The 10,782-nt window shown below is 35.2% G+C and overlaps 1 protein-coding gene across 1 annotated transcript; it reads left to right on the plus strand.

Annotated features, from left to right (window-relative positions):
- The first annotated feature begins 1,406 nt into the window (after positions 1 to 1,406).
- On the plus strand, positions 1,407 to 9,708 carry LOC141819148 (proteasome activator subunit 4-like). Its single transcript, XM_074706502.1, has 5 exons — positions 1,407 to 1,484; positions 6,656 to 6,780; positions 6,850 to 6,942; positions 9,281 to 9,434; positions 9,531 to 9,708. The coding sequence occupies exons 2-5, from the start codon at positions 6,692 to 6,694 to the stop codon at positions 9,570 to 9,572; spliced, it is 378 nt and encodes a 125-aa protein (XP_074562603.1). The 5' UTR covers positions 1,407 to 1,484; positions 6,656 to 6,691; the 3' UTR covers positions 9,573 to 9,708.
- The last annotated feature ends 1,074 nt before the right edge of the window (positions 9,709 to 10,782 follow it).

Genomic DNA, 10,782 nt, shown 5'->3' on the forward strand with positions numbered 1-10,782 from the left:
TAACTTTTCTTCAAGAACCACCATGTAATCTTTATAAACTTTTCTATCCCATTGTGACCATAAGAAAGTCAATTTGCGATTTTTCATTCCTACTTATGAATGTAATTAATGTTATTCTCTTATTTGAAAATATATTAGTTATTATCAGTTAATTTGCTACCGTGAAATCCAATATAATTTTTCCTTCATTATCTTAGTCCAAAACTATGATCTCATACACCTTATGATATTTTTCATTTCTTACTCCTACATGCCTATTTAAATTGCCTTCTATTAAAATTATCTCATTTGTATAAATATTTTATACTATCTCATCTAGTCTTCCCATAATTTATATTTGGTGTTTTCATCTAATCCTATTTGAGGTACATATATGCTAATTATATTAATAATTTTTTTTACTACCACTATCTTGAGAGTTATAATCTTATCTCCCATTCTAACTACTCTTAGGGATGAATTATCTGCAACAATATGTACTCTATTTCTCGTTTTATAGTTTCTTGTGTATCATAACTTAACGTGAGTTTTTTTTATTATCTTTGTCTTTTTTTCTACCCATTTTATCTCTTGTAAGCACAAAAAATTAATTTTTTTAATCATTGTTTCTACTACCTTCATTTCTTTGCTAAGAGTGTTCTTATTTTTTATGTTCTAAATGCAAGACAATCTGAATTCTTCTAATGTCTGTTCATATCCAATATAGGATGTGAGAACTCTTGCATATTTGATATTGCATGCAAGTTCATTAGTGGTCCTACTGAAACATTATAGTTGGACTTTACAATGCGTTCCTTCGGGGGAATAATCTAGCATTAATAAACTAGTTTGATGACTTTATATATTTTGACGTTGACTTATAACCTACCGCAACCCTCCTTTATCCGGGCTTGAGACCATAATGGAGTTAACTAAAATGTAATGCAACAACAACCACAACCACCACCACCACCAAACCTTATCTCATTAGGTGGAGTCGGCTAATTAACTAGAATATAATATAAGAAATAAAATATTCATCTGAGATTAAAACTACTTATATTATGAAGCTATTTGTAAGTGCTGCAGCAACATCAATATGTTCACTTTTCAGAGTTTTCTTCTTATTTTGAATTACATAAACATGAGAAGAGGAAAAGGGTATGTGGGAATGGGAGTACCTTATGGTTTGTTATGTTGCAGTTAATTTCTGATCATTATATATCATGCATAATCATTGTATACTCTAGTAGTGTATGCATGTGTAGATTCTCTTTTCTCTTATGTTATTTTTTTATTCGAGGTTGAACAGAACTCGAGTGAACTGTCTTTCTCTAACACTGATTGTTAGATCAGCTGGAACATCTAACTAATAGGGGTATCTAAGTTGAGGGTTCTAATATATTTTTGTTTCCTTTGACAGACACATTTTTACCCTTTCAAGAGCACAGAGGAAAGAAATATGGGACCATATTGAAAAGCTACTTGTGGACAACCAAGTTGAGGCAAGTTTGGTTTTAATTGTAGGATTTTGCTTTTTTGTCTTGATTATAAAAAATTTAATTTATGTGCAATGATGATGTCTCTCAATAAAATGTGAATGAAAAAAGTGCATCAAAGTCCTCTTTGTTTGCCTATTTGGTTTTTAGTTATTTCATAGATTTTGTTCATCAAGCGAAAGCCTTTCATACTTCAATATTATTCCTTATTTGTATCTTTATTATATATCATGCAGAGAATCAAGTCGATGAATAGTACTTGTTTAAGCATACATGACCTTTAATTGACAAATTTCAACTATTAGCATTAGAGCACTGCATGATAAAACATACTTACATTAAGGAAATTACAACTTTCATGAATATCTCGCTCAACCAATTTGATAATTGATACACAGCCAAGTGGGTGTGTGAGGAGTGGGCACTAGAGCTGAAGCCGGATGGGTATTCTTCAAACCACACTAAACTACATCTGAATGGATTAACCTACCTCAAGTGCGTAGGAGCCCCACTTAAGCATTTGAAGGTCCCAATTACCTAAGGGCTCAAGCCCGAGCACCTAAGGGCTCAAACTCAAATACCTGAGGGCTCGAACTCGAGCAATGAAAGATAAGCTTGATGATATTATCTTAATGGTAGGTGGGATCCAAACACGAGTAGGAGCAGTAACGAATAAAGGGGGGGGGTGTAGTTACGGTGTGGCGGTTACGATCAGTATGCTATAACAGTTACAAAAGTGGGCCAGTGGTTACGAAGAGAAGGGGATATATAGTAGCCTGAAACAGGGGGCTAAGCCAAGACTCAATATTCTCTTTATTTTGTTTTACTTGCATTTCTTCCACAAGGTTAGAGAGGCTTTATTGGATCACTCTGGTGCCTTTTGAGTTGTGTTGATCTTGGATAGGACATTGTCGCGGAGGTTGAAGACGATTGGGAGTGTTTGGTAAAGGGGTGTAGAATTCAGCTACAACATAATTGACGTTATCTGTGGGATGATGAGACTAAGTTAGCAATTCAGTTAGACTTCCAGGCTTCTAACAACGAGGCGGAGTATAAGTCTTTGCTTATTGGGCTCCAGGCAGTCCGGAGTGTAGGTGCTACCTGAGTTATAGTTTATTAGAATTTACAGTTAGTGACTTACCAGGGAATGAATATTTCATAATTATGAAGAGGCCTATGAGAAGGCCAAGGAAAACTTTACAGAGTTAGTCTTGTAAAAAATCTTGCGGGAGGACAACCGCAAGGCAAATGAGTTGGTTAAGATGGCTAGCTCTTGACTGGATGGTATTTGTAAGAAGCTAAATCATCGATAATTGAGTAGTACAGTAAGTGGAGTCAACGGGCAAAACAGGATTCAGGTTAGATTGGCAGGATGAGTTATTATCTTACTTGTAGGGAAGTATTTTACCTATTGATCTGAACGTAGCAGTTTCTCTTCGTGGCAGACCCAACATTTTATTTTGATAGAGGGAACACTAGTCAAGAGATCTTTCGCTCGTCCTTTGCTTCAGGCCAACAAAGGGTGCTGTGGAAATCATCTACGAGGGCGAGCATTAGCTCGGAAAGCTATTTTGGTAGGGTACTTTTACCCAACTATAACTAAGGGTGCTGCTTAATTGGTGAAGACTTGCCTAACTTGTCATAGATGTTTACTAAGCCAGTGGGGCTATTGAAAACAATGGTGGTCTCATGCCCTTTCGACTAGTGGGACATGAATATATAGTTGGACCCTTCTCAATTCCCTTATAGAGAAAGTTTATGATTGTGATTGTGGATTATTTTTCTAAATGGGTTGAAATTGAGCCAATGGTCAAGATAATCGAGGATAGAGTAATCTAATTCTTATGGAAGAAAATATTACATGTCGCTTTGGGATTCCTCGTCGATTTGTTAGTTGTAATAATGGGTGATAATTTCAAGGTAACAAGCTTTAAACTTGGTGTTGGGAGCTTAAGATTAAGTATTTACTTCGATAGCATACTCTTAAGGCAATGGATAAGTGGAAATGACAAACAAAGTTTATGATCAGTGTTATGGGCACATAGGACAACCCTAGGATGGCTACCATGCTAGAATGGATTTTATTTCTCTTGATCTATGTGTTGATCAAGCAATTTCTCATAGTCTCCAGGGAAATCGAGCCCTCTTGGTCTCTGTGCTGAAATGGATTTTATTTCTCTCAGTTTCTGTTAGTCGAGCAATTTCTCCCGGTCTCTATGGCGATCGAGTTCTCTTGGTCTCTATGTTGGGATGAATTTTATTTCTCTTGGTCTCTGTGTTATTCGAGCCTTCCTAGTCTTTGTATTGGGATGAATTTTATTTCTCTCGGTCTTTATGTCGGTTGAGCTCTCCTAGTCTCTATGTTGGGATGGATTTTATTTCTCTTGGTTTCTCTATATTGGTCAAGCAATTTCTCTCGGTCTTTATGTCGATCGAGCCCTCTTGGTCTTCGTACCGAGATGATCTTATTTCTTTTAATCTCTATGTCAGACGAGCAATTTTTCTCAGTCTCTGTGCTAAGGTCAACTTAATTCCTCTCAATTTTTATATCGATAGAGTTCTTGTGGTCTTTCAATTCAGTTCACGAGTCACTTTCGAACATTGGGTACCCCATGGTCTCCGTCTATTGTACTAATGCTCCCTTATTCACCCTAGTTGCTCTTGCGACTTAATGGTTTGAGCACTCCATGTCTCATATACGAGCTATCTTGCTCTTTAGTCTGACTTAAGGAGTCAACATCAGATAAAATCAATTCATGAGTTTGCTATGTAAACCGAAAAGAAAATATCAATAAAAGTTGATAGTCTCATATATTCTAATATCATTTATAGAAATTCAACGCAAATAGGAAGGAAAGAAAACATAGATAGCATTTATCTTAATTCTTCTTCAAACGTTTCCTAGGGATAGTTGAACAGTACGACTTGGTAGTCTAGGAAGTTGTCGGGCGTTCCAATTGGAGGATATCCCAGGCTTGAAATTGTTTCCTGCACCTTCAAATCTAATATAGAAATATACGTTAGTTTTTGCGGCAATTCATTCAGTTAGTTCAGGTGAGCTTTAAAATTTCTTCTTGTGTTCTCTCCTCTGCTCCTCAGTAGTTTGGAGTTGTTTTAGCTCGGCGTAGGTTGTAGAGACTTCCTTGTAGGCTTGTGCTGCGGTTGAAGCAAGTATAACTACCTTCTCATGTGCTGAAGAGAGTTGAGACCGAGTAGATTCGAAGGCTTCAATGGTGGCTTGGAATATTTTAGCAGAAATAACCTTAACATTAGGTGGACTTCAGTCTACAGTAATTGAAGTTGTTGAATACTCAATTTATTTTCAATGGTTCGAGTTTGACTCAACCACGGTTCAGAATTGATGGTTCGACGGTTTGGAACCAACGGTTCAACGATTTGGAACTGTCGGTTCGACGATTTGAAATTGTCGATTCGACGGTTCCTAATAGGTCGATCCTTAACCTTAACCGTCCAAGACAGTTACAGTTCACGGTTTGTTACGGTTCAAGATTATTATTATTTTAAAAAATATTTTAAAATAATAAATTTATTAAAAAATATAAAAAAGGCTTATACTTATTTAAGTTCCTTCTCAGTAGTTTGGAGTTGTTTTAGCTTGGCGTAGGTTGTAGAGACTTCCTTGTAGGCTTGTGTTGTGGTTGAAGCAAGTATAACTTAGAAAATATGGAAAAAAAATAATTATTTCTTCACACACAAAGAATAGGTACATGGTTCTTGTTTTATAGAGAGATACAATAGAAAAAAGGAAACTAATGAAGAAGGAAACTAATTAAAGCTAATTAAGACTAATTAATGCTAATTAAAGACTCCTATTTACAACCTTTACTTAAGAAAGGAAATAATTCTGTAATTATGACTCAATTAATCAAAGAATTAATGATTAGTTTCCAACAGTATAGCTACCTTCTCATGTGTTGGAGAGAGTTGAGACTGAGTAGATTCGAAGGCTTCAATGGTGGCTTGGGATATTTTAGCGGAAATAACCTTAACATTAGGTGGACTTCAGTCTACAGTAATTGAAGTTGTTAAACGCTCAATTTATTTTCAATGGTTCGAGCTTGACTCAACCACGGTTCAGAATCGATGGTTCGACGATTCGAAACCGATGGTTCAACGGTTAGAAACTGTTGGTTTGATAGTTCTTAATAGGCTGACCCTTAACCTTAACCATCCAATACGTTTACGGTTCACGGTTCGCTACGGTTCAAGATTATTATTATTTTAAAAAATATTTAAAAATAATAAATTTATAAAAAATATAAAAAAAGCTGATACTTATTTAAGTTGCTTATGTATCCCCTTAGGATATAGGAGAATTAAAATCCACATAGTTTGCATACTTTTTTATCCTTTTTACCTTGAAGTGACATTATTACTTTCATTTTCCATTGCCGTAGTGCTCATTCCTATGGGCTCGAGCTTGAGCCCGAACACACTTGAGGGCCTGAGTAATGGAAGACAAGCTTGAGGATATTATCTAAATAGTAGTGAGGTGAGACCCAAATGTGAGTAGCAGCAGTGACACAACGATTATGACCATCACACAACAAAAGAGGGGCCACGATTATGGAAAGAAGGGATATTAGGTATAGTAGCCTAAAACCTAAGACTCGATATTCTTTTTATTTTGTTTTAGCTGCATTTCTTCCATTTCGAAGAGGTGTCTTAAACATCGGAGTGGCTTCTTTGGATCACTCTGGTGCCCTTGTCTTGTGTTGATCTTGGGCAGGACACTATCGTAGAGGTTGAAGACAATCAAGAGTGTTCAGTAAAGGGGTGCAGAATTCAGCCATAGCAATAATCATTCCTAATGTTGTACACAGATTTTAAGAAGTTCTATTGTAAATAGAGAAAGCAACCTGGCCTTGTTGCACTCTTGTACCATGCCTTGTTTCACTCTTGTACCAGATTGCTTCCATCGTAATCTTTGCCTGAGTATTTTCAACTGGTGCAAAGCTTGAGGTAGTACCGGATATAGGACAGGCATTATCTGTCAGTTTGGCATTGGAATAAACCCTTTTGACATTTTAGTGGCAGAGATGCTGCACAACCTGCATTAGATTCAATCTACTCTTACCTTCTGTGAAGCATTTTAACTTTCCTTCTTTTCCGCCCCTCTGTTTGTAAAGGATTTTATCTTATCTCTACACAAACAGGTTAGAGAACATGCTGCAGGTGTTCTTGCAGGATTAATGAAGGGTGGAGATGAGCACTTATCTAAGGCTTTTCGGGAAAGATCATATGCAGATGCTACAGTAATCCTTATGAAGCGAAAGCTAAGGTTTAATTGATTCATTTAATATAATTTTTGTTTATTTGACATAGGTGAAGTGACTTTTTTATATTGTAGAAATTCTCGATCTGATCAATCTATAGCTTCTACACATGGTGCTGTTCTTGCATTGACTGCATCAGTGTTATCAGTTCCTTATGACATGCCAAGGTAATCGTATGCCCTTACAGCTTTTAGTTATGCACTCTCCTCCATCATCATCATGACATCATCATCATCATCAAATAAGTTTATAGTGATTTATATTTTTGCATGATGATGGTTTTACTTATGTTATAGCTATGAGAAGGTAAAAAATTATTTTCCATAGTTACAAATTTCAAATTTCTATCAAGGTTCAATCTAACTCCTTATATCTTTTAGATTAGTATTCGATGAACTAACCATATTTACGGTGATGTTAGATTGATGAGAGTTTAGGTAGGTTAAATATGAAGCTTTAAAAATGGAGAAAAGTTCAAAGATTTTAAGATTAGTCGAATAAAAATTGTCTATGACGTGTCTTTTCAGCAATAAAAATTAATGAGTAGAATACTTAAGATGGATGGAATATAAATTTGTGTAAGAAGTTTTAGATTTCTTGAATTTTTCATTCAACGAGAAGTGGGAAGATACTAGAATGAGTTGTTGAGAGCGAGTAAAGCTATTGAAGTGATCTTGTGCCCACTCTTATTAAAAGGAAAATTGTAGTATTGGCAAGATTTGGAATATTTTATGGATTGGTGTGCTGGGCTATTAGGATACGAAGAATATAAGATGAACATTTGGAGTTTACTACTAAGGACAAAATAAAAAATATTAATATTCAAAAAATAATTAGGGATAGTTCTAATAATGATAAATTGAGAAGAAAAAAAGCGGTTGAGATGTGTTTATATATTATAATAAAAAGAAACAGAGAGCAGAGAGAGCAAGGAGGGTGTAAGGGGTAGAGGGAGGCTAATGAAAATGTTAATCATTGTAATAAAAATGATTTAATTGATTTGAAGATATGGTCTTTACATGGAGTACAATGGAACAATAAGAGCAATGTAACACACTCTACATAATTGACACATACCTGTTATAAAAAAGTTGATTATCAAAGGGTTTGCTGAGTGTTTGTTTAGGGCTACAAGCTAAGTACAAAAAGACCTGGTAGAGAAAACAATCAAGTCAATAAGGATCTAAGTAGTATTGTATTTGTAAATAAATATACATTTACGGTCCATTTTATGGGAAAAATGTTTTTCGAAAAAAATAGTCTAGATTTTTTTAGTGATTGATGTAATAGAAAAATAGAATTTTTAGCCAACAGAAAAGTCTTCCTTTGGAAGTGAGCTGAAGATATTGTCTCCATCCATCCATAAGCCCTTCACTCTAATAATAGTCATTTTTGTCCTTGACTCCCTTGCCTATGCAAGTTAATCATTTCGAGCGGTCCAAATGGCCAGTCAAGCGGGATGGGTTAGATAGGTTGGTTAGGTTGTGTTGATCAAGATAGGTGGGTCGATTGAGCCAAGTAGGTCATGCAGGCTAAGTAGACCATGCTAGATGGTCAAGCCAAGCAACGGAAGTGCATTGATTGGACCAATTAGGTTAGGCAAGCTAGGCGTGTCAGTGGATAGGGCATGCAAATCAATCTATCATATAGAGGAAAAGTTCTCTTTTTTCATACACAAAAAAATATATTCCAAAAACACATCCAGACAAAAGAAAATAATTTATTTTATATAAAATTTTTTTCTAGAATATTTTCCATGGATAAATTATTTTCCAACAAACAAATAAACCCTTATTAATAATAATCTCAATAATTTCTTGGAAGCCTAAGAAGTCACACTTAATTTTCAGATTAGGAAATGTTTAGGAAAAAAGATTGATCTAGTGCGTTTAATGTTTGTTACTAACAAGATTTGTCTTGGAGTACATCAACATTTATTCAAGCTCGATACAGATTTATTGTCTTAGCTATTGCATGACTTGGTCTATTTGAATCAAGCGGTCGCATAATTTAGTTATATACTTTGTAACATGTTTTATTAGCATGCTGTTCAAATTTTGTAGTTTTTCTGGTTATTGGTTGGAAATTGTTGAGGGTCCAATTACTTGGATAGAAAATAGAAGGAAGAGGAGTAATAGTGAATATATATATATATAGTACATCAACATTTATTCAAGCTCAATACAGATTTATTGTCTTAGCTATTGCATAACTTTGTCTATTTGAATCAAGCGGTCACATAATTTAGTTACATACTTTGTAACATGTTTTATTAGCATGCTGTTCAAATTTGTAGTTTTTCTGGTTATTGGTTTGAAATTGTTGAGGGTCCAATATATATATATATATATATATATATATATATATTTGTGACCGTTTGTCTCCTTTCTCTTATTTTCTGTACAAGTAACCAGACTAAGTAATAAGGATGCCAATGCTATAGTAGTCTTAGAATATTAAACACAACGTATTGAACAACTCATATATCTGAATCAATACTACTAGCTGGCTTCCGGATCACATAACACTACTAGCCAAATTTATCGGTGAACCATCACCCATCAAATCCACCGTGGCAAAAGCAGTTGCAGAGTTTCGGAGAACTCATGCAGATACTTGGAACATTCACAAGGCTGCATTTAGTGAAGAACAACTTGAGGCAAGCCGTTCTACTCTCCATTTCCTATTAAGAGAGTTTGTTCTATTGTTTCCAAATTCGTGTTCTTAACTTGAACTTTTGGGAGTGCACCTGCAGGTTCTTGCGGACACTACTACGTCTTCGTCATACTTTGCCTGATATTGCACGTGGGAAACAAACATTGACTGGGAAATGAGACATTCGTGTTTATTGTCATTTAATTGTAATATTAAAATAAAAGGATTTCTTGTCCCTATGTTAAACTATTATTCGTTTAAGATTTTTGCGATTGAAATATTCTGTATTTCTTATGCACTCATAAAAATCCCGTCTATTGTTCACACTTTTTATCAAAATCGTCAGGCGTGATAAAAGGAATATGTATAATTGTGACCAAGTAAATTATCCTATCGTATTTTCTTCAAAATTATCAGATATGCATGCATTGTTGCTGATCGCACGAAGTTCATTTGTAACCGCTGATATACTCTACGACAGTAGGATATACTTACGTTGCCCTATTCTAATTTCGTCAAGTCATTATTAGTCCAAGTCATTATTAGTCGAGTTATGCTTGATCAAGCAACGCTTGACTGAGCTATTGAGTAAATTTGAGTTGCTGAGTTGAGTTGTCAGGTCACTCCGAACTGAGTTACTCTTGTTCGAGGCATTAGGTTGAGTCATTATTAGTTGAGTTACGCTTGATAAGTCACTCTTGGGCAAAGCTAGTCTGAACTATTCAGCCAATTTGAGTTATTTAGTTCGAGTTGTCATGTCACTCTGAGGTGAGTTGGCCAAGTCATTAGGCTGAATCTTTTAGTATGTCAAGCTCAATAAGTGACAAGCAGACATGGGTCACATCTTCATTTCTTCATGATTTTTTTTTCACCATCTCTATAGATATTTTGTCCTCTCACATTTATAAAGATTAAATATATGTTTGGAAAAAAATTGGGTTCTCTCAATCTCTCTTTTGACACTCTTTTTTCGCTTGTTAATCCATGTAGATTTGATTATATTGTGACGGAAAACTTCGTCAACAATTTTTAATGAGGTGGTAGATTTTTACCGCATCTTAATGTGCAAGTCTAAAGATGGAGGTGGTTTTAGATTTTGTGATCTTACTGCTAGGGTACTTTAGTGAATATAGGTGAAAGTGGCTGCTTTCTGGATCTAGTGGGTGCATCATATCTACGTGCGACGAGTGGATATATGTGTAGGATCGTAGATGCGCTAAAGGGGAGGGGGGGTGAATAGCGCTATCGTTTTAGTATTTTTTTTATTTTTCAAACGCATCGATTATGCTTGTAAATTAAAGTCATTACAGCGAAAATAATGAAAGCGATAAGAATAACAAGAACAATGAATA

The sequence above is a fragment of the Curcuma longa genome, unplaced genomic scaffold (assembly GCF_044706935.1).
Source record: "Curcuma longa cultivar G26 ecotype Majalengka, Jawa Barat unplaced genomic scaffold, ITB_CL_G26_1.1 contig_27942, whole genome shotgun sequence".
In the NCBI taxonomy this organism is placed as follows: Eukaryota; Viridiplantae; Streptophyta; class Magnoliopsida; order Zingiberales; family Zingiberaceae; genus Curcuma; species Curcuma longa.

Excerpts from the sequence above, each read along its gene's own strand:
- LOC141819148 (XM_074706502.1), top strand. The coding sequence starts at position 6,692 with ATGAAGGGTGGAGATGAGCACTTATCTAAGGCTTTTCGGGAAAGATCA. Across the intron at positions 6,781-6,849 it reads CTTATGAAGCGAAAGCTAAG|AAATTCTCGATCTGATCAAT; the intron begins GTTTAATTGATT and ends TTTATATTGTAG. Across the intron at positions 9,435-9,530 it reads TTAGTGAAGAACAACTTGAG|GTTCTTGCGGACACTACTAC; the intron begins GCAAGCCGTTCT and ends GTGCACCTGCAG.